Source organism: Lepus europaeus, chromosome 18 (assembly GCF_033115175.1).
Source record: "Lepus europaeus isolate LE1 chromosome 18, mLepTim1.pri, whole genome shotgun sequence".
Taxonomy (NCBI): domain Eukaryota; kingdom Metazoa; phylum Chordata; class Mammalia; order Lagomorpha; family Leporidae; genus Lepus; species Lepus europaeus.
The window spans coordinates 15,050,385-15,074,742 of NC_084844.1; the positions used below are offsets into that span (position 1 = coordinate 15,050,385).

The following is a 24,358-nucleotide window of genomic DNA, read 5'->3' on the forward strand; positions in this document are numbered from 1 at the left end:
TGAAGGTCATCTCCTTCCTTTTTTTCTGTACAGGTAGCAGCGGAGCCTTCCATTTCAGAGTACAGTCGTCCTAGGATCTACATAGGACTGGCGTCAGAACCTGTGCCCATACTGAAACCACACATGCTCAAGTCCCTTACATGAGATGGCACAGTATTTGCATGTCACCTGCTCACAACCTCCCGTATATTTTCAATCATTTCTCTATGACATTTACAATACCTCATTCAGTGTAAATGCTATAGAAACAGTTGTTACGCTACATTACTTAAGGAATAACTAACAAATCTGTACATTTTCAATATAAACACAATCTTTTTTCCCCAAGAGAACTAATTGTATTCATTATTTAAGCCCCAAAGATAAAATGTTACACAGGGAAGCAAAGTATGAAAATTATGAAGATTTACTAGTAACATTCACAAAAGTAGTTTCCAACTCAAATACATTTTCTCATTTAATACTAGGGCCCATGCCTACCCATAATTTCAAATCTTTTAGATCATAGACGAGTTTTAAAAATGTGCCAATTAGGGCAAATTAGTAGTAAAGTAAATTGCAAATCCTGCTGAAAGTGGATAAAATCAACATGGGGAAGAATCAATTAAGTGTACATTTGGTAAAGTTAGACCAATTGGCCAAAAAAGAGAAAGTAGATGAGTACACCCAACTGTGGCAGGTGTGATGGAGGAGGAGGCACCAAAGGGTCAAGAGAGACCTTGGGAAAAACTGCTGAGTCCCATGAATGCTTTTGTAGAACATGACCCTCTTCATGATAGTGCTGTAAGAGTCAAAGGGGAAGTGAAGGAAGTTACATTGCGCTAGCATAACTTCTGTATGAAAAATTAAGCCAAAAAAATTAACATGAATCATACTTCGACCATTCTAAAAATTAGCATTACCTAAGAAAAACAAAATAAACTTGCCTTAGTTTCACTTTTCAAGAAAGTCCCAATGGAATATTCTTTCACTATTTACTATGCTGTTTGGCTCCCTGATAAGTGGAATTGTCTGAAGGACCTGTTTCCAGGAGCAACTCTCTTCAGCTGAAGAGGGAGGACCATGGCAGTCCCCAGCCATTACCTTCCTTGGCTTCTTTCTAGAAGTCTGTCTTCACTAGGAGTCAAATCCTCCCTTGCCTTCCAGGGCCAGTCAGGGAAAGTAAAAAAGTAAAGGAGCCAGGGCATAGGACCATGAGAAAATACATTTTCTCATTTAATACTAGGGTCCATCCTTACCCATAATTTCAAATCTTTTAGATCACAGATGAGTTTTTTTCTTTTTTTGACAGGCAGAGTTAGACAGTGAGAGAGAGAGAGGCAGAGAAAGGTCCTCCCTTTCTGTTGGTTCACCCCCAAATGGCCTCCACAGCCGGCATGCTGTGGCCGGTGCGCTGCACCGATCCGAAGCCAGGAGCTTCCTCCTGGCCTCCCATGCGGCTGCAGGGCCCAAGCACTTGGGCCATCCTCCACTGCCTTCCTGGGCCACAGCAGAGAGCTGGCCTGGAAGAGGAGCAACCGGGACAGAATCCGGCGCCCCAACTGGGACTAGAACCCAGGGTGCCAGCTCCACAGGCAGAGGATTAGCCTAGTGAGCTGCGGCGCCGGCCCCATAGATGAGTTTTAAAAATGTGCCAATTAGGGCCGGCGCCGTGGCTCAACAGGCTAATCCTCCGCCTTGCGGCGCCGGCACACCAGGTTCTAGTCCCGGTCGGGGCACCAATCCTGTCCCGGTTGCCCCTCTTCCAGGCCAGCTCTCTGCTGTGGCCAGGGAGTGCAGTGGAGGATGGCCCAAGTTCTTGGACCCTGCACCCCATGGGAGACCAGGAGAAGCACCTGGCTCCTGCCATCGGAACAGCGTGGTGCGCCGGCTGCAGCGCGCTACCGCGGCGGCCATTGGAGGGTGAACCAACGGCAAAAGGAAGACCTATCTCTCTGTCTCTCTCTCACTGTCCACTCTGCCTGTCAAAAATAAAAAAAAATTAAAAAAAAATGTGCCAATTAGGGCAAATTAGTTGTAAAGTAAATTGCAAATCCTGCTCAAAGTGGATAAAACCAACATGGGAAAGAATCAATTAAGATTCTTATTTATTCTTATTCGCCATGAGGATGGATATAAAGAACAATGGCAATGAAGCTCATTTGCAATCTCTGGGACTTCACACCAGCAGCTGGTGTCCAGCAGTGCTGCACTTGGGGAAACACAAAGGATAGGCGGTAAAATGTCAGGAAGGGAGCCTGCAGCCAACAGACACTCTGGGTCCCTGCTCCAATCTGCAGTTAACTGGAAAGCAGCAGTGCAGAAGGGAGAAGGGTGGGAAGGGCCTCTTAATGGCTATATAGTTGCAATAATGAAAGAAAAGATAGAAAAAAAAAATCGGTTTTCTGTAAACCTCCCATGGCTCTTCCGTCCAACATTCTACCCTTAAGAAACTTCCCCTTTTTAGACCAAATCCCGGAAATTTATGAGTAGACCTTTATTTTTGCAATCAAAGCAAACTCACTGAGAAGACTAAAATATAGCCAGAGATCTCACCATTGCTGAGGTCATTAAGCCAAACTGCCAATTCAATAAGCCACTGATTAAAAAGCTAGCCATTAAAATGAGTGAGCCAGGTTGGCGCTGTGGCGTAGTGGGTTAAGCCTCTGCCTGCAGTGCCAGCATCCTATATTGGATGTCCTGGCTGCTCCACTTCCAATCCAGCTCCCTAATGATGCAGCTGGGAAAGCAGCAGAAGATGGCCCAAGTCCTTGGGACCCTGCACCCATGTGGAAGACCTGGTCCAGCTCCAACTGTTGTGGCCATTTGGGGAGTGAACCAGCAGATGGAAGATCACTTTCTCTGATTCTCTCTCTCTCTCTGTGAATCTAACTTTCAAATAAATAAATAAAATAAAATGAATGAGCCATTGTGGCAAACACATCCTAAAGTGATACCTCAATGAGCCTACCTTTCCCTGAGTGCAAATAGAACCTATGACTTGTTTCTAGCCAATAGACTACAGCAAAGAGGTTAAGATATTCATTCTCGTGATTATGCTATGTTATGTAAGATCCCATTGTTGCACAATGGAGCCAGAGATTCTCCTGCTGGCCTTGCAGAAGCTGCCATGTTAAGACAGTCACAGGCCAGGAACTGCTCGTAGCCTCTTGGAACTTGGGAGCAGCTTCTGGGTGACAGGGACCACAGTCCAACCACTAGGACTGAATTCTTTTTTTTAAATTCTAGTTTCTCTCTCCTTTTAAAAAAGATTTATTTACTTGTTTATTTATTTATTTGAAAGGCAAATGACACAGAGGGAGAGAGACAGAGAGAGATCTTCCATCCAATGGTTCACTCCCCAAGTGCCCTCTATAGCTGGGGCTGGGCCAGGCTGAAGCCAGGAGCTCTATTCAGGTCTGCCACATGGGTGGCAGGGACTCAAGTACGTGAGCCATCATTTGCTGCTTCTGAGGCACATTAACAGGGAACTAGATTAAAAGTGGAGTACTTGTGACTCAAACCAGCATTCCAATTTAGGATGGGGGAATCTCAGTGGCATCTTAGTCCATAAGGCCACAACACCCACTCCCTAGGTACTGAATTCTGCCAACAAACATACGAGCTTGGAAGAGAATCCCAAGCTCAAGAAAGGAATGCAGCTTTGTGTGACCTAGATAAGATGTGCCTAGACTTGTGTTCCACAGAGAATGTAAAAAAATAAATGTATGTCATATTAAGGCTTCAAACTTTTGGTAGTTTTTTATGTAGTAACAGATCACTAATACAGTGCTGCCAACTTAAAAGGTCACCCTAACCAATCCTACAGTGTAATTTGTATACAGTTTACTCCATACCTTTCATTAAGAAACAGTAAAACTAAAATACAGGCAATGAAAAACACAAGCTGTCAATTTATGATTGGGTTTATGTTGAAGCTCAGCTGAAATGAAGATAAGCAATCATAAAGAAGCATACAAACCGCAGAGTGGTCTTCTGCAAGGGACTAGTGAGAAGACCACAGAAGAGAGAAACTGTCACGTGCTCACCTAACACCAAGGAGGTATTTAAGATACTGTCTTTGGCAGAAACTGATACTTGGCTCCTAGAAAGGAATAATCTATGTTTGGGTAGGCCTGGTTTATAAAAGGATTCAAGTCTTTCAGGTCTGAACTGTGCCACTGAGAACTCCATTATAACCCTGGTGTGATGCAAGCCATGGGCACTCCCCAGCCCCCATACTCACGCACTGTTCGCTGGTCTCTGGGATGAACTCCCCCTCACTGTTGATGCTGGTGTAGGACCCCTGTCGGGCAATGTGCTGCTGTCGCTCAGGCACATAGCCAGGGGGAGGTGAGCTTCGGCCAGGGTTCTGGGAGCCTACGGCAAAGAAATAAAGCTTTTGACAACAGGGCCTAGGACATATGCTTTAAGAACAGCAGGCGCAGGGCTCGCTCAGACACCAAGCCCTAGAGATCAGGGATGTGACTCAGATGAGTCATGGCACCAAAACCCAGCATGCTCCAGTCTCTTCATAATAGGAAGCAAGCTCCTCCAGAGATGGAGCAGGGTGTGGAGCACTGACGATCAAGAAGCTTGGCACCAAACGTGAGCAGAATAAACCCCACGAAACCCAGTTAAGCTGGTAATCAGACCAGCTTTTTTTCTTAAAATCCCTGCATGTAATTATTCCTCCTTAGTGTCACTGCTCTGTCTTCCTCTAGAGCACTGTCACCATTTCCTCTCATCCCAGAAAAAGCTAGGAAAAAAAGATCGATACAGCAGTGCTCTGCCTTATCCAGGGAGATACATTCCAAGACCCCTAGTGGATGCCTGAAACCATATTTAGTACCAAACTTTAAATAGATTATGTTATTTCTTAGACATTCATACCTATGATGAAAGATTAATTTATAAATTAAGCACAGTAAGAGCACAACTAATGACAGAACAATTAGAACAATATACTGAAAACAAATTTCCAGCATCACTACTCTTAAGCTTTACGGCCATTTTCAAGTAAATAAGGGTTACTTGAATATAAATATTGTAATATTGCAATAGTCAACCTGACTATCAGGATGACTACATGACTAATGGGCAGGTAGCATATACAGTATGGATATGCTGGACACACAAATGGTTCATATCCCAAGCAGGACAGAATGAAACTTTATCACACTACTCAGAATGGCATTAAGATTCCTGAAATAGAACTGCAGTTAAGTTGTTTTATGGGAATGGCTAAGGAAGAAAGAGAAGAGAAGTTTGGTAGCCAATGATCTGGGGAAGAACCTGACTCATTCTACCATGGTAGAGGGGAACAACCAACAGCCAGCTCCCTCCTTTGTTGATGGAACTATGATCTATACCAGTTTTAGAGGGAAATTTTGGAATACACACCATTTCAGTTTTATACAGATTTTCTCTTGTTCAAAAGTAGAGCCAGCAGCACTCAGCCTGTGTTTTAGAGGTACAGGTGGCATACCAGGGACCAGGCATCTACTGCAGAGACTGCTAAAGGGCAGAGTCAAGCTCTGTGAACATCCTGCAAGAGAGGGAGGGCCTAACAAAATTGCCAGGGCTCAAAAAAACTTCCCATAATTCCAAGGATCCTCAAAGTTAGAAAAATACCCAGTGGACAAAAAGAATGGTGAGGAGGGTTGCTCTTTGAAAGATCATTTTTATCTTCAATGTCCTTAAACCCTTTCATTTTTCCACATGTTCAGAACATATGGCCCCTCTGATTGCACAGGAGATTTGATGAATTCACCATGAAGAACACTTATAATCTCTTCTTGGAGGCATCAACCCAGCCTCCCTCCAAGGATATGTCTTAGGTAGGAAGGCTAACATGGGACCTTCATTGATCTGGCTTCACTCGACTACACCAAAAATAAAATTGCTCTGAAAACCGGCACAATTCTGCGGGATTTCCTGTTTCAATGTCTCACAATATAGAGGCTACCAATTCTAAGATAAAGTAGTACCTGAGCTATGCCTTTTTTTTTTTTTTTTGAAGATTTATTTATTTATTTGAAAGGCAGAGTTACAGACAGGCAGAGAGAGGACTTCCGTCCGCTGGTTCACTTTCCAGATGGCCCAAATGCTGGAGCTGTGCCAATCTGAAGCTGGGAGCTTCCTCTGGGTCTCAGACGTGGGTGCAGGGGCCCAACCACTTGAGCTGTCTTCTACTGCTTCCCTAGGCCATAGCAGAAAGCTGGATTGGAAGTGGAGCAGCTGGGACTCAAATTGGCACGTATATGGGATGTCAGCATTGCATGCAGTGGCTTTACCTGCTACACCACAGTGCTGGCCCCTGAGCTATGCCTTTCAAATGATCTCAAGGTGGCCAGCATGGTGGTGTAGCAGATAAGGTTGCTGCCTGGATCAGCTCAGCTCTGGCCTTTGGGACATCTGGGGAGTGAACTAGTGGATGGAAGATCTCTCTTTTTCTCTGCCTCTGCTTTTCAAATAAATAAATAAATCTTTTTTTAAAAATATCAAGAGTCTGCCCATGTATTCTATTTTTTTTTAAAGATTTATTTATTTAGGGGGCTGGCACTGTGGTGTAGCGGGTAAACCCGCCACCTGCATTGCCAGCATCCCATATGGGTGCCAGTTTCGAGTCCTAGCTGCTCCACTTCCAATCCAGCTCTTGGCTATGGCCTGGGAAAGCAGCAGAAGATGGCCCAAGTGCTTGGATCCCTGTACCCATGTGGGAGACCAGAAGAAGCTCCTGGCTCCTGGCTTAGGATCTGCACAGCTCCAGCCATTGCGTCCAATTGGGGAGTGAACCAGCGGATGGAAGACTTTCTCTCTCTGTAACTCTGCCTTTCAAATAAATAAATCTTTTAAAAAAATCTTTAAAAAATATTTATTTGTTTATTTATTTTAATGACAGAATTACAGAGGGAGAGGAAGAGGGAGGGGGGAGGAGGGAAGGGGAGGGAGGGAGCCGGGGAGGGAGGGAGACAGGGAGGGAGGGAGGGAGAGAGGGAGAGGGAGGAGAGACAGGGAAGGAAGCAGAGAGGGGAAGGGAGGGAGGGAGGGAGAGAGGGGAAGAGAGGGAGAGAGGGAGAGAGGGAAAGGGAGAGAGATGAGACTCTCTTCCATCCACTGGTTCACTTCCCAAATGGCTGCAAGGGCTGGGGCTGGGTCAGACTGAAGTCAGGAGCCTGGAACTTCATCTGGGTATTGGGGCCCAAGGACTCGGACCATCTGCTCCATTCCCAAGCACATTAGCAGGGAGTTGGACCAGAAGTAAAGCAGAAGGGTGTCAAACCCATGCTCACATGGGATGTCAGTGTCGCAGGTGGCAGTCAATCCCACCACATCACAGTATCAGCCCCTGTCCAATGTGTTTTAATTCCTGGCAGAAACTGAAGTTGTTCTGAGGGTAAATTTAGGGATACTGTGCCATGAACTAACACAGTAATGAAATCAGCCAAGGTAATTTTCCTTCCTTCCTTCATCATCTTCCCTCGCTCCTTTCTTTCTCTCTCTTCTCTCTCTCTCTCTCCCTCCCTCCCTGTCTCCCCACCCCCAGCTTTCTCTCCCTCCCCCCCACTCTCTCTCTCCCTCTCTCTCTCCCCCATTCTGTTTACTTCTCATTGAACCCTTATCGCATACACCTGATAGGAAGGGCACTACTATCATCCACATTGTGCAGAAGGGAACCTGAGGTTCAAAACCAGAAAGTGATTTAACAATGGGGTGTTGCTTTAAAACAGGCTTTTAACTTTTGGTGATGTTCAGTCAAGGCAATTTTGAGACCAAAACTTTTCCCTGTACTAGTGAGGCCATATGCTGTCCATTTAGCAACTGAGCAAGGATGAGTATCTAATCCATGGACAAAGCGACAGCCTTTCTTTCAGGTGCAGGATGGAAGCTAATGTGGGGATTTCCTGACAGCACAAGGGAAACACAGTGTCATGTTCCATGCAGTTCAAATTTGGTACCGTGATGGAGTAGGCATTTGGTGCAGAAGTCAAGACACCACTTGGGATGCCCACATCCCATAATGGAGTGCATAAAGTTTGAATCTTGGCTCCATTTCCAATTCCAGATTTTTTTTTAAGATTTATTTATTTATTTGAAAGGCAGAGTTACAGAGAGGTAGAGGCAGAGAAAGAGAGGTGTTTCACCCGCTGGTTCACTCCCCAAATGCCTGTAATAGCTGGGGCTGGGCCAGACCAAAGCCAGGAGTCTGCAACTCCATCTGGGTCTCCCCAGGGGCTAAGGACCCAAGGACTTGAGCCATCACCTGCTGGCTCCCAGGGTGCAAATTAGCAGGAATCTGGAATCAGGAGTGGAGCTGAGACTCGAACTCAGGCACTGCAGGCATCCCAACTGGTACCTAAACTGCAATGCCAAATACTTGTCCCAGCCTTACCCACTTCTTTCCGTAGCTCCGTCCATGGTTTCTGGGTACAGTCACTGAAACTTTTGGTTTTTCTGGCACAGCATTAGCAGAGGTTCCACACCTGGCCTTCAGCTTTGCCGATGTCAAGAGACAGGCATGGACACCCCATGTAACTAGTGTGGAACACAGATGCAAGGCACTGGGCTTCTAAATTGGTGGTTTCCTGATCAATACAAGTATAAGGAGGAAGAGCTCTACAGGGTGTCGTAATCTTAACCTAGAGCCTGCTATTCTTGATCTTCCAGTGATTCCATAAACTAGAATGTGCACTACATCTCTTCTTCCTAAGTGTAGATAGAGTGGGTTTTCTTCTGTGTAACTGAACCCTGACCAATATATATATGGAGTCCAGGCAGCATTGTAGCATATAGGGTTAAGTTGCTGCCTGAGCACTGACATCCCATGTGGGCATCAGTTTGGGTCCTGGCTGCTCCACTTCTGATTCAGCTCCCTTCTAATGTGTCTAGGAAAGCAATGGAGGGTAGCACAAGTGCTTGGGCCACCGCACCCACGAGAGACCTGGAAGATGCTCCTGGCTCCTGGCTTTGGTCTGGCCCAGCCCTGGCCATTGTGGCCATTTGGGGAGTGAACCAGCTAATGGAAGATCTTTCTCTCTTTCTAACTCTGCTTTTTAAATAAATAAAATAAATCCTTTATTATTGTGTATGTGCATATATATACATATACATACACACACATATAGAGTGAAAAGGTATTACTTATTTTACCTAGAACAAATAGAAAATGTCATCTATAAGGGGTTAGAGAGAAAGAGAAACTCGTATTTATTGTTGAAATCTGACTCTGGTCCACACTATTCCCAGACAGGATGACACTGCTCTTAAGTGACTGGGCTGAGACCTCCCTGGGGATACCTATGCTCTCTTTCACCGGCTCCACTGAACTATCCGGTTTTGCAGGTGAGATGGGAGTAGCTCACAGAAGGCCAGCGCTACAAACTCAGGAGGGCCTAGGGGAAAACAGCAAAGGTTTTCTGAGCTTTTATTTCCAGCCAGAGACTTTCACTTTTTCCAATCCACACTGTGGCCTACAGAGAGTCAGCATTATTATCTGATGGGCAACATGCCAAGGGCTATTGTGCACAGGCCCACAGCCTGGAGCAGGAAAGGGAAGTCTCCCTAAACCAATGGCTATCAGAGGAAACGAATGGAAAAACCAGGAGTTGGCAGAACTACTCCAGGGTATTTTCAGTTTTGTTTTTATCTTCATCTTAGAAATTGGAAACCAATGAGACATACAACAGCAGTCAAGAACAAGAGCGACAAGGAGCTGAACTGGACAGGACAGTGGACCACCAGATTTGCTGATGGTCACATATTTACCAGCAGTGAGCCAGACAGTACAAAGCACAGTCCCATGCGAAACAGCTCACTCCATAGGACTCAGGAGGCAGGCGCAGGCAGCAGGGGAAGGTTCCCTGGGACACCCTTCCTGGCATTCTAGTCTGATTTGCAACACTAGCCTTACTGGGCTATTTATGCTAAGGAGTCTATCTCAGCACCCACTGAAACACAAGAGCACAGCAGTGCTTTGTGGTCCTTGGTTCAAAGTGGCCCACAGCATTGGAGGAGCCCAACTGGGCTGCCAGTCATCTGCATTCCTCCCAGGGCATGCCAGCTTTCTGCTGGCCTCCTTATCCCAGAGAAGTAGTCCAAGAAAAACTCACTTTAGGCTACAGTTGGTTCGTTTGCTCTCTACTGACTCAAAGCTGAAAGACAGGCTCTCAGATTCTGGTCCATTTCATAGAGAACCCTTATCAGGAAGCTGATGCAGTCAGGAAGCTGTCTCCACAGGGAGTTCTAGGGCTTTGAGTCAGTGTTAACGTGCAGGTCATTGTAAGTACAAGAGATAGCTTTTTTTGGACCATCAACTATTTTCCAAACCCTTTTCTCTACTGGTGGACAGATGAGATGGGGGAGAAAACTCAAATCTTTCTTTATGTTCACACTAGACCAGGTCGTGCAGAGCAGTGCTTCTCAACATTTTCATTACATAAGATCATAAAAACATTCCCAATATGTTTCAGTTTTCAAAATTTCCATTTTATTTTGAAGTTGCTAACACCACTAAACAGTTTCTCGTGTCACAGAAGAATTTATAGTGAGCAGGAGAAGCCCTTTTGAAGTGAAGGAAAGCAGACCATCTTGTTTCGCCACCAACTCTGCAGTCCTGGCTTCTACACTTTCAATCCTGCCCTGGGATTGACAGTTTGGATTATACACATGGTTCCAACTCTTTACTGCCCAGTTGTCATTATAAGACATCTCACTCCCTTTTATTTTTGTTTACAGATATGTTTATTTATTTGAAAGGCAGAGTTACAGAGAGGCAGAGGCAGAGAGACAGAGAGAGAGGGAGAGGTCTTCCATCCACTGGTTCACTCCCCAGATGGCCGCAACGGCCAGAGCTATGCCAATCCAAAGCCCAGAGACAGGAACTTTTGCTGAGTCTCCCACGTGGGTGCAGGGGCCCAACCACTTGGGCCATCTTCTACTGCTTTCCCAGGCCATAGAAGACAGCTGGATTGGAAGTGGAGCAGCCAGGACTCAAACCGGCAGCCATATGGGATGCCACACTGCAGGCGGCGACTTTACCAACAACACTACAGGGCCAGCCCCACACCCTTTCAGCATTCTTTTGTTTCCTCTTCTCCTTCTGCAGAGGTTCCTCTCTGTCCCAAGCTCTACCTGAATTCTCCAATTTATGCCCTACAGGAGTAAGCTCCTCCATGGTCTCCTCTTTACTTTTATCTTTCCCTTCATAATGTGCTCAGGTCTGTAGCTTAAAAACATACTGACCTCATTTCTGCTGCTCCCTTAAGCCATGAGCCCACCTCCTTTTCTTCCCCCTTCCACTACCCAATTCCTTGAAAGAACTGATTACCTCCACATGTTAGGGGTAGCAATCTAGCTTGTCTCACTATGAGATGAAGTAGCAAGACAAGGAGAAAGATGTAGTAAGACAGAGGCAAAGACACTGAACAAGATGCACTAGAACAGACGGAGATACTTTAACGGAAGTTTGGCTCCATGGCTTAAGGGTACCACTCAATGACTGACGGGCCCAAAGGTAGGCAAAATTTCCATAGGCAAAGATAGGAGGAAGGACATCTATGTCTATGCATAGGGAAGTTCTATCTGCCTGGTGATCTCTTCACAGGAGATTAACTCTTTTGGGTTAGCACATTACCTAGGAGGTTCTTCTGTGTTTTTTTGCTCCTTAGTTTTTGTTTTTTGTTTTTGTTTTTGTTTTTTTTTAAATCATGAACTAATTTAATAAGCTAATTGGCCTGAAAAAAAAAACTGGAATTCAAGGCATGCATAGTACGATGGAAAAAATGAAAGGTGAAATGATAGCTGATTTCAAATGCTTGAAAAACTGTCATATGAAAGATGTTATCTCTATTGCTCAAGAGAGCAGTACGTGAATCAATGGGTAAAGTAAGAGAAGGCAGATTTCCAATGCAAAAAGGGAAGAATCTGAAATAAACAGAGCTATCTAAAATTGCATTGGGCTATCTTGCCCATTACTATCTGTGGATGTTGCAGTGGGAACTGAGTGACCTGAATGTCTCTCACCAAGTACGGGGATATTAATCTTGAGGGCGAAGGTGGGAGAAGAGCAGGTGGCAGGGTGAATTACTAAGGCTTACTAACCAGCTACTGCACTTTTGGTCCTACTTCTGCTGCTAGGCCTTTCCCTAATCTCTTGCGCTTTAACTTTGACTCTTCTCTCTTCCTGTTTCCTTTTATTTTCAGAAAGCCTTGTATTGTACCAACCCACAGCAAGCACTAAGACATCTGTGGAGGAAAACGACAAGTTTGCATCTCCATTCCTTGATTTCCCCACATATTATCCAGATTCTTTTGTGATCATGCCTGGCAGGTGTATTTTCCTGGGCCTGAAATACGTGTGTCTACTTTACATGTATGTCAGCTCTAACAGTCCCTCTTCTGTCAAAGTCCTTCTCTCTGGGGCAAAATCAGTTATTGCCTACTCTGTGCCCCATTACTCTTACCCTTCTACATGTTCCACTGTTAAATTCCTCCCAGTACAATAGCTGGTGCATAATGCTTGCTCAAAGACGGAAGCAGGGATCTACGTGTGCTGAGAGGCTATATGACCCATTTTCTAGATAATCAGGAACTACCTCATAGAAATCTTATTCCACAGGGCCGGTTCTGTGGTGTAGAAGGTTAAGCCTTTGCCTGAGGTGCTGGCATCCCATATGGGCTCCAGTTCAAGTCCCGCTGCTTCACTTCCAATTCAGCTCCCTGCTGATGGCCTGGGAAAACAGTGGAAGATGGCCCAAGTGCCTGGGCCCCTGCACCCATGTGGGAGACTGAGAAGAAGCTCCTGGCTCCCGACTGGCTCAGCTCCAGCCATTGAGGCCATCTGGGGAGTGAACCAGTGGATGGAAGACCTCTCTCTTTATCTCTCCCTCTCTCTGTCTATAACTCTGCCTCTCAAATAAATAAATAAATCTTCAAAAAAAAATTTTTATTCCTCAGCATTTTTAGCCAGGGACATAACTTCCATATATAGCTACCTTCAACATGGAGAAAGAGTCCAAATGGCCTACCATTTAGCTATTACCTCCACACACAAATCATCCACTCCTGCTTGGGGTCACGAAACCAATTAGTGCCCTATGCCAATCTTCAGTGACTATTCTACAAAGAACAATGCTGCAACACTTTCCCTGCCGCCCTCCCATAACACACATAGAGTTGCCCAATCTCTGCAAGGACTCTGGTGAAGAGGCCAAGCTGGCAGTTTCCCAGTCACCAGGGCATCCAGATTTCAGGGACAGGGTCTCTTTGCTTGAGTGTTGGCACCCTCTCCTCTACCAACTTAGTGAAAACACATCTAGCAGTTACCCACAGAAACCTGAAATTCAGACGTTCAACTTGGTAACACTATCAGTGCTTGCTTGGGTTCTAGAAATTACTCAGTGAGGCAAATCACTCACAGACAGCTCAGCAACAGGACCCAAGCTCAGGCTTCTCAGACCAGCTCCGGATCGTCAGAGAGCAGTGCTGTTGGAGAAATTCTACTTGTGTGGCAAGGGCAAACTTGGCTTCCTAGCAGCAGCAGGGGTCTCAGCAATATGAGGGCAGTAAGCACAACACAGATGTTTGGAATTTCCTAACTCCAGAAGTGGGCTTTCTCCTCAGACTCTGGGAAATGTGATCCAGAAAAATACTGAGTTGCCTGGTACAACTCACAGGCCTGACTGAGATTCTTTCCTGGGGCAGCTGGCAGCAGCTACCCACCGCTTAGCCAACTATAAATACTATGTAACAGGCTCTTGTCCTTCCAAGAAAACTTACTTTGACTCTCCAAGAGTTTCATTAGCCAGCGTTCTCCTCAAAGTATGAGGACTTTTGAGGAATCAAGAGGTTTGAGTCAAAAGTCAAACTTAAATCTGACTCCCAGTTCTTTGGGGAAAGAATGGTCAAAAGTGAGTATAGACTTTGCTGGAAGTCTTGAAGCAGATGTTTGATATCACTTTTTCAGGGATGTTAAAAAAGAAATGTAGTCATGCCACTACATCTTTACACGGTAAGTTCCTTGAAGGACCAGGATAATGCCCTAGTCACTTTTCCACATCTGTCCCCAAACACTGGCAAAGAGGATTCCACCACAGAGTGGCAGTTAATATTTGATGACTGCTTGATAAATAATTGATTTCTTAAAACATGGGCAGGTAAAATAGATCAGAGCAATAAAAGGAGTGAAATACTCACTGACAGAGAGGTGCCTGCTTCTGGACTCAGGGGGCTGGTAGATGGTATTTATATCCCCCGCGGACTGGGAAGCCTTGATCCGCACCTGCCTGGACACCCCAGAGTGGGGAGAGGAGCTGGTCTGTAAAAGAAGAGGAAAAATGCTGAGCTAAATCTTCAAGCAAGCAGGCCTATAAAGGTCCCCTGGCCCTTCCCTAGAATTCCTCACACTCTCAACCACCTTCACACTTTCTAATACATGAGTTAGCTGGCTTTCCCCCAAATTGCACTCCTTAATCTGTCTTGGGAAATCACTATTTGCTCAATGCAGCTTTACAGCCTCAGTGATATATATGAGCACTGAGACCTGGTTCCTCAGTTTAATGGGTGATGACCCAGACACTCAGGAGTAATACGCATTCCTGTAATAATATGCCCAACTGACATGGGAGCTGTAAATACCCTCTCATTAAATTCTCCAGAGAGCTTAGGAAGAATAGCAGGAAATTATTTCAGCAGCAAGATCACCTGGCTGAGAGGGTGTCAGAATGGAGGATTAGGACAACTTTCCTGCTCAGCAAAATTCCGGCTATTAATTATGTATTTCAAAAAGTAGCTTAATATGCTGCTTATTCTCTAACCATAATCACTCCCTGAAAATTAAGGTAAGAAGATCTCACTTACAACAAAGTACTAGCATTTACAGGCAAATCATTTCAGGATCATTTTCACCCAGGAAAACCTGGCCTAGTACCTTTCTGTCAAAGGCCAAAGACCTCAGAACAGGGTCAGTCACCGTCTGCCTCTACCCACACTTTGCACCAGCCCAGTCAAGCCACCAGGTGAGCCCTACAGAGAAAACACTGCAACAAAGAGGGGCTTTTGCACTGAGAATACTTAAAAGTAAAACCTGGAGATGAGTAAATGACATCAGGATTTGATTACAAATTTGCTTATTTGATTACAAATAAGCAGAGTACTACTGGGAAGTGGGAATGGATATCAGGATTTATAAACATTTGGGTCAAAGTTTCTACTTGCTTCTCTATCTCTTCTACCTCCCATAAGAAAAAAAAAAAAAAGTCTGACCTAAACAAACTCTATATCCTGTCCTCCAGGAAAAAGGCTTCCCACTCCCAGCAGCCTGCTCCAGGCTCCCCATGCCAGACTTTATCACATGCAGGGTTGTCTTGACAAACTGTCTTGCTCTAACAGGAAGTCAGAACCAAGGGGAAGTGAATGTTCTTGCTGAGGCCTCTGATGTGCAATAGCTCTGCTGAGAGTCAAAAAGGAAAAAACAGTCAAAGCCACATACTGGGGAAGCAAGTCTGTGAAGGGCAAAGGAAGCCCACAGCCCTGCAGTCAGAGTTATATGATGATCCCTGAGGGCACCTACTTAGATGCAGGACTTTATATACAATGGGAATTCAATAAATCTTGGCAACATGAATTTGAAATAGACCAAAAAACATGCACTTTATACCTTCAATTTTAAAATCTAAAAGCTAAGACAGAAAAGGGAGTTCAACATCCAGCATGAGCACAGATTTGCGAAAGAGAAGGCTGAAGATGTAGCAACAGAGTTGAAAGCAAATGAAAGGACTCAGTGAAAATTCCACTAAAGGACCTCTCACTCTGGTGTACAGATGAATCACCTATGATCTTGTGTAACTGCAGATTCTGACTCAGGATGTCTGAGCTGGGGCTCAGAGGTGCATATCTAACAAGCTTCTGGTGAACCCTGGTGCTGCCGATCCACAGGCCACATTCTGAGTAGAAAGTGAGTCATGCTTCAATTTCAGGTAATGGTTTTCAAACCCAGATGTTCATTAAAACTGCCTGTAGGAGCTTTGACACCTCAGATCAACTACAACAAAATCTTTGGGTTTGGAACCCAAATATTTATGTTTTCTTTAAATCTCCCCAAGGGAGTTCAACCCAGGTTTCCTACATGAGTGGCAAGGACTAGAAGGAAGCTGGAATTCAGAGTGAACCCAGGCTCTCTGATACGGGATATGGGCATCTTAATTGCTAGGCCAAACACTTGGCCCTAGAAGAACATTCTAAACATAGCACACAAAAGGTGATCATTCCATAAAACCTCACTGAATGGGCCGGTATTGTGGTCAGCGGGTTAAGCCACCATTTGCAACACCGGCTCCCACACTGGAGTGTAGGTTTGAGTCTTGACTACTCTGCTTCTGATCCGGCCCCCTCCTAATACACCTGAGAAGGCAGTGGAAGATGGCCTAAGTACTTGGTCCCCTGCCACTCTTGTGGACAGCAGAACAGAGTTCCTGGCTCCTAGCTACAGCTTGGACCAGGCCTGGCTGTTGTGGCCATTTAGGAAGTGAACCAGCAGATGGAATCTCTCTCTCTCTCTCCCTCTCTCTCTCTCTCTCAGTCTCTCCTTATCTCTCTGTCATTCTGCCTTTCAAATAAATAAATAAATTTTTTAAAATGCAACCTCAGTGAAGAACTTGTAGGTAGCAATGTGCTATGGCTCACACAAATGATAAGAAAAAAAGCTGGGAAACTACATGCATAAAGATTTGCAGTAACTGGAAGAAAAGAAGTTTCAGAAGTCAACCCACAAATTATCTCAATAAAAAACCTGATGATATGATGCAAAAGAAAGAAACGTTTTCAACTATGCATTGGAATAAAGAGGGAGGGGGTTGCTTTAGTTTGTACAGCAGAATATAGGACAAGGAATGGCATGCTGGATCACACCAATAGCTTCCTGTCCAGTCCTCTGGTTTAATGGTACAATCAAGAGACACTTGTATCGAAAACCATAATTATTTTAGTTGTAGAAGCACTCCAAACTATTTAATTAAATTTACAGCTTTATCATCCATTAGTTTGTTAAAAACCTTTTTTAAAAAAATCTGTCTTAGCCACACAGAAAAATGGATGCCAGGTTTATCATGTGTTATTCAAATCCTTATTTTCTTTAAAAAAAAAAAAAAACAGATTTAATTATTTGAAAGGCAGTGCAACAGGGAGGGAGAGAAAATACATCTATATGGAGAGATCTTCCATCTGTTGGCTCACTCCCCAAATGTTTGCAACAGCTAGCAACCAGGCCAGGTTGAAGCCAGGGTCCAGAACTCTGTTCGGATCTCCTATGTGGATGGAAGGACCCCATGTACTTGAGCCATCATCAGTTGCCTCCCAGGTGCATTAACAGGAAGCTGGATTCAAAGCAGAATAGCCAGGATTCAAACCAGGTACTCCAGGGGCCGGCACCATGGCACAGTGGGTTAATGTCCTGGCCTGAGGCGCTGGCATCCCATATGGGCGCCAGTTCTAGTCCCAGCTGCTCCTCTTCCAATCCAGCTCTCTGCTATGGCCTTGAAAAGCAGTAGAAGATGGCCCAAGTCCTTGGGCCCCTGCACCCAGGTGGGAGACCCAGAGGAGGCTCCTGGCTCCTGGCTTCGAATCGGCGCAGCTCCGGCCATTGTGGCCATCTGGGGAGTGAACCAGCGGATGGAAGACCTCTTTCTCTGTCTCTACCTCTCTCTGTAACTCTTTCAAATAAATAAAATAAATCTTTAAAAAACAACAACAACAACAAAAAAAAACCCAGGTACTCCAATATGGGATGCCAGTGCTGTAAGTGGCAACTTAACCTGCTGAGCCACAATGCTGGCCCCTCTTATTTCCTTTTTGTACTAAGATAACAGGTTCATCCAAAAGAGATTTAATGAATAAATCTGTTTTTATTATCCATATGCTTAAATGCTTTGATATTTTATATATATATGTACATGTATATATATGTACATATATATGTGTATATATATATATATATATATATGAAATGTATATATTTAAAGTTTTCCTGACTAAAGAGTTTCAAGTTTTTTATGCTACTCACATATACAACTGACCCTGAGCTCTTGAAAATTTTGTTTTCTGGACCTTTCTTAGCTCAGTTATCTTCTAAGTTGTAAGGAACAGAACAATACAAAATCTCACATATCTTTCCGATGGAAAACACTGTACTTTTTAATTTTTTAAAAACATTATCTGTATTATACTTATTTATTGCTGTTCAACCAACCAACCCAAACTTAATGACATTAAACAATGATTTCATTCTGCTAACAGATTCTACGGGACAAGAATTGAGATACAGCACTGCAAAAAAGGCTTCTTTGCTCCACAGTGCCTGGGACTTCATTTGGGATGATTCAAACGGCCAGCACTTGCTCAAGATGCTGGAGGCAAGAAACATCTGGAGGTTCCTTCCTCACATATCTGACAGTTGTGCTGGGATAGCGCAAAGGCTAGAGTTAGGTGGGACTACTATCAGACATGTACATATGGTATTTCTATGTGCCCTGAGCTTCTTTTTTAAAATTTTTATTTAAGGTATACAAATTTCATGCATATCCTATGTACAGATTCAGGAACATAGTGATACTTCCCACCCCACCTTCCCTCCCATCCTTCTTCCTCCTCCCTCTCCTATTCCCATTCTTAATTTTTACAAAGATCTATTTTCAGTTAACTTTATACTCATAAGAGTAACCCTACAGTAAGTAAAGAGTTCAACAAATAGTATTAAGAAAAAACACTGCTCCTCAACAGTAGAGACAAGGACTATAAACAATCACTGAATCTCAAAATGTCAATTTTACTCCTATAGATCACCTTTCAGGTATTCTATTAGTGTACCTTTTTATTCTACTTTTTTTTTTTTTAAGATTTTATTTATTTATTTGAGAGGTAGAATTATAGACAGAAAGAGGGAGAGACAGAGAGGAAGGTTTTCCATCCACTGGTTCACTCCCCAAATGGCCAATCCAAAGGCAGGAGCCAAGAGCTTCCTCTGAGTCTTCCACATGGGCACAAGGTCCCAAGCATGTGGGCCATCCTCCACTGCTTTCCTAGGCCAAAAGCAGAGAGCTGGATTTGAAGAGGAACAGCTGGGACATGAACTGGCACCCATGTGGGATGCCACAGCACCAGCCACCTTCGATTCTACTTCTAATGATATTCAATTGTAGAGGAACATAGGTAAGATTTTCCAGGACTTTACTAGTTCTAAGACCTTCTTCTTGGGTGGCAACTGATGATACTGGACTATAGATGAGAACATCAGGATTGAATACCAGTTCTGTCATTATTTACTGTCTTAACTCGGCACGCAACTCTAAGTCTTGTTTCCTGAGGTGTAGACTACTAGTAGCAGGAGCCTACCCAGGATCCCTCAAAGTTGTAAAAATTGAAGAAGAGATGAAAGCATGTTTTACATGTAAGGTGTTATTATTTTTATTTACTTTTAAATTTTTATTAATTTATTTGCGAGAAAGACACAGAGGGAGAGAGAGCTCCTAACCACTGGTTCACTCTCCAAATGCCCACAATGGCTGGGGCTGGGCCTGGTCAAAGCTAAGGTCTGGGAATTCAATCCAGGTCTCCCACATGGGTGGCAGAAACTCGATTACTTGAGCCATTGTCATTGCCTCCCAGGGTCTGCATGGGCAGGAAACAAGTTAGGAGTAAGAGCCAAGTAGTGCACCCAGATAATCCAATATGTGACATGGGCATCTTAACTGCTAAGCCAAATGCCTACCCCTGGTGTTACTACTATTTTTTTTAAATTGCAGTCTTTTTTTTTTTTGACAGGCAGAGTGGACAGTGAGAGAGAAAGACAGAGAGAAAGGTCTTCCTTTTTGCCATTGGTTCACCCTCCAATGGCCACCGCGGCCAGCGCGCTGCGGCCGGCGCACCGCGCTGATCCGATGGCAGGAGCCAGGTGCTTCTCCTGGTCTCCCATGGGGTGCAGGGCCCAAGCACTTGGGCCATACTCCACTGCACTCCCTGGCCACAGCAGAGAGCTGGCCTGGAAAAGGGGCAACCAGGACAGAATCCGGCACCCCGACCGGGACTAGAACCCGGTGTGCCGGCACCGCTAGGCGGAGGATTAGCCTGTTGAGCCACGGCGCTGGCTAAATTGTAGTCTTTTTAAAAAAATATTTATTTGAAAGGCAGAGTTACAGGAAAAGGAGGAGGAGAGAGAGATCTTCCATCTGCTATCTCACTCCCCAAAGGGCCACAATGGCCAGGTCTGGGCCAGGCTGAAGCCAAAAGCCCAGAGGCTCTTCTGGGTATCCCACATGGATGCAGGGGTCCAAGCACGTGGGCCATCTTCTGCTGCCTCAGGAGCACTATCAGAAAGCTGGATTGGAAGAGGAGCAGCCAGGTCTCAAACTGGGGCCTATATGGGATGCCAGTGTTGTAGGCAGAGGCCCAATTCATTATGCCACAATGCCGGCCCCTGGTGTTATTACTTTTAAGTAGGGATGAGACAAAAGCTATTCTGGCCAATCAGTTTTGTTTTATTTTCCTGTACCTGTCCTATTATTTCAGGCGGACTGAAAAGAATTGTTGGGGCTAAAGCTGTGGCATAATGGGTAGAGCTGCCACCTGCAGTGCTGGCAACCCATATGGGCGATGATTTGAGTCCTGGCTGCTCCACTTCCAATCCAGCTCTCTGCTATGGCCTTGAAAAGCAGTAGAAGATGGCCCAAGTCCTTGGGCCCCTGCACCCGCGTGGGAGACCTGGAAGAAGCTCCTGGCTTCAGATTGGCATGGCTCCAGCTGTTGTGGCCATCTGGGGAGCGAACCAGCAGATGGAAGACCTCTCTCTCTCTCTCTCTCTCTCTGCCTTTCCTCTCTCCGTGTAGCTCTTTCAAATAAATAAATAAACCTTTAAAAAAGAAAAGAAAAGAAAAGAAAAGAAAAGAATTGTCCTGTAGAGTACCCTTGATAGCTGGCAAGATAGTGCCAAATTTATTGTTGGGAAACCTGAGAAGCGGGCAACATCTGGATGAGACTAGAAGTTTACTTTTGTCGGAAAGAATCTGAGGTAACACAGTACAGTGGCTGCATGTTTAATTTTTATCATATTCAAATACAAGTGACCAGAGAATGTTAAACTTGAGACTATGATAGTGGAACACTGGGACTAGAAAGTCTTAAGAAGGTTAGGAGAAGAATGACACATTTAGAGTTAGTTGCAAATGTGTTCAGTGAAGAAGTTCTTAATGGGCATAAGCTAAATGTTGACGGTCCAAGGCAGAATTACTAATGATGATGACATACCTTAAAATGACAACAGACACCAAGGGTGGAGACTCTTTAGATAAGGAAGCAGTTCTGTGATTATCAAGATCCAGGAGTTTTTAGGTAAAAATATTGAGGCCTAAGCATGGCCTCAGCCAGGGAAAGGCATGACTTTATAACTTGGCTGAGGGATTAAGAGAGAAGGAAGATTGTCACAGAGGATCAGAAGAAAAGGAATCCAAACAGAAGAAAGCGCACATTTCTTTCTTTCTTTTTTTTTGACAGAGTGGACAGTGAGAGAGAGAGACAGAGAGAAAGGTCTTCCTTTTTCTGTTGGTTCACCCTCCAATGGCCGCTGTGGCCGGCGCACCGCGCTGATCCGAAGCCAGGAGCCAGGTGCTTCTCCTGGTCTCCCATGCGGGTGCAGGGCCCAAGGACTTGGGCCATCCTCCACTACACTCCCGGGCCACAGCAGAGAGCTGGACAGGAAGAGGAGTGACCAGGACAGAGTCCAGCTCCCCAGCCAGGACTAGAACCCGGTGTGCCGGTGCCACAGGCGGAGGATTAGCCTATTGAGCTGTGGCGTCGGCTGAAAGCGCTCATTTCTAATAGGGATAAGAAGAGAAGTATCGCTTCTCGGCCTTTTGGCTAAGATCAAGTGTGAAGAAGAGAAGTAAAGGAATAGGTGGTAACAAAAGGGGCAATTGCTAAAAACTGAGGAAATGTCAGTTTTCAGCATGAGGAGATGAAGACTAGGCAAGATGGTATCCTGGAGCAGTGTTCTTCAAGTGTGATCTCTGGGCTGGTGTACTAGTCTTCGTATAGAAATGGAGAATAACCCTTTACAATAATCTGGCAGAATGACTTTATTTATTGAATCTAACACTAAAAACTGGAGGTTCAGTTTCTGTACTTAAAAACACTGATCCCTGACAGATTAAAGAATAAAACTGGTATTTCACCATAGAGAGCTAGAGAAGCATTGTTCTAAAGGTGAGCCTCCTCAGCATATAACAATTTTGGATCATGATTCTTCCATTTATTAAGGAAACAAAAGTCTATCTGAGGAACTTCCTGAAGGAAGATTTCACTACCATCATCAACACTGTTAGTCTTTTTTTTTTTTTTAAGATTTATTTTTTATTTGAAAGAGTTACACAGAGAGAAGAAAAGGCAGAGAGAGAGAGAGAGAGAGAGAGAGAGAGAGGGAGAGAGAGAGGTCTTCCATCTGCTGGTTCACTCCCCAATTGGCCACAACAGCGGAGCTGTGCCGATCCGAAGCCAGGAGCCAGGAGCTTCTTCTGGGTCTCCCATGCAGGTGTAGGGGCCCAAGGACTTGGGCCATCTTCTACTGCTTTCCTGGGCCATAGTAGAAAGCTGGATTGGAAGTGGAGCAGCCGGGACTTGAACCAGTGTCCATATGGGATGCCAGTACTGCAGGCAGCGGCCTTATCCGCTATGCCACAGTGCCGGCCCCAACACTGTCAGTCTTAAATGTAAATCTTTTTTTTTTTTTTTAAGATTTATTTTATTTGAGATACAGAGTTATGGAGAAAGGCAGAGACAGAGACAGAGAGAGGTCTTCCATCTGCTGGTTCATTCCCCAAATAGCCGAAGCTGAGCTGATCCAAAGCCAGGAACTTTTTCCAGGTCTCTCACAAGGGTGCAAGGGCTCAAGCACTTGGGCCATCCTCCACTGCTTTCCCAGGCACATCAGCAGGGAGCTGAATCTGAAGTGGAGCAACTGGTATTCGAACCCGTGTCCACATGGGATGCAGGTGCTGCAGGCCAGGGTTTTAACTCACTGTGCCACAGTGCCGGCCCCAATCTTTCTTTTTTCTTATTTTTTTTTTTTTTACATTATCTTACAAGTTTCTATCAATTTTAAAACATATTTTCTTTCTTTTTTTATTTTTTTAAAATTTTTGACAGGCAGAGTGGACAGTGAGAGAGAGAGATAGAGAGAAAGGTCTTCCTTTTTTGCCGTTGGTTCACCCTCCAATGGCCACCGCGGCCAGCGCGCTGCGGCCGGCGCATCGCGCTGATCCGATGGCAGGAGCCAGGTGCTTCTCCTGGTCTCCCATGGGGTGCAGGGCCCAAGCACTTGGGCCATCCTCCACTGCACTCCCTGGCCACAGCAGAGAGCTGGCCTGGAAGAGGGGCAACCGGGACAGGATCGGTGCCCCGACCGGGACTAGAACCCGGTGTGCTGGCGCCACAAGGCGGAGGATTAGCCTGTTGAGCCGCGGCGCCGGCCTTTTTTTTTTTTTTAAAGATTTATTTACTTATTTGAAAGAGTTACACACAGAGAGAAGGAGAGGCAGAGAGAGACAGAGACAGAGACAGAGATCCTCCATCTGCTGGTTTACTCCCCAGTTGGCCATAACAGCTGGAGCTGTGCTGATCCGAAGTCAGGAATCAGGAGCTTCTTCTGGGTCTTCCATGAGGGTAACAAGGGCCCAACGACTTGGGCCATCTTGTACTGCTTTCCCAGGCCATAGCAGAGAGCTGGATGGGAAGTGGAGCAGCCAGGACTCAAATGGTGTACATATGGGATGCTGGCACTGCAGGCAGTGGCTTTACTCACTATGCCACAGTGCTGGCCCCCCTAATATTTCTTTTTTTTAAAGATTTATTTATGGGGCTAGCGCTGTGGCATAGAAGTTTAAGGCTTTAGTCCAGTGCTAGCATCCCATATGGGCGCTGGTTCAAGTTCTGGCTACTCCACTTGCAATCCAGTTCCCTACTAATGATCATGGGAAAGCAACAGAGGAATGCCCAAGTCCTTGAGCTCCTGTACCCACATGGGAGACCAGAAGAAGCTCTTGGCTCCTGGCTTTGGCCTGGCCCAGCCCCAGCCATTATGGCCACTTAGGGAGTGAACCAGAGAATGTACGATCTCTCTCTATCTCTGACTTTCAAATAAATACATAAATCTTTTTAAAATCTTCTTTTAAGAGTTAGACATAAACATGCTTGAACGATTTATTTATTTATCTGAAAGGCAGAGTTGCAGCATATTTCCTGCCAGTACATCCCCTTAATGGATGGGAAAGCTGTTATAAAGAACCAGCTGTCTACAAATTCTTATCAGGGGAATGTAGGGATCACAATCACAGTAAGG

At 45.0% G+C, this 24,358-nt stretch overlaps 1 protein-coding gene across 5 annotated transcripts in view; it reads right to left on the reverse strand.

Annotated features, from left to right (window-relative positions):
- MAP3K3 (mitogen-activated protein kinase kinase kinase 3) overlaps positions 1-24,358 on the reverse strand; it is an 80,564-nt gene that overhangs the window by 10,691 nt on the left and 45,515 nt on the right. For all 5 annotated transcript variants that reach the window (XM_062215656.1, XM_062215655.1, XM_062215654.1 and 2 more), the window contains 2 exons: positions 14,176-14,296; positions 4,226-4,359 (listed from right to left, as the gene is read on the reverse strand). In XM_062215656.1, coding sequence (XP_062071640.1) covers positions 4,226-4,359; positions 14,176-14,296 — 255 coding nt within the window. The remainder of the gene's footprint in view (positions 1-4,225; positions 4,360-14,175; positions 14,297-24,358) is intronic.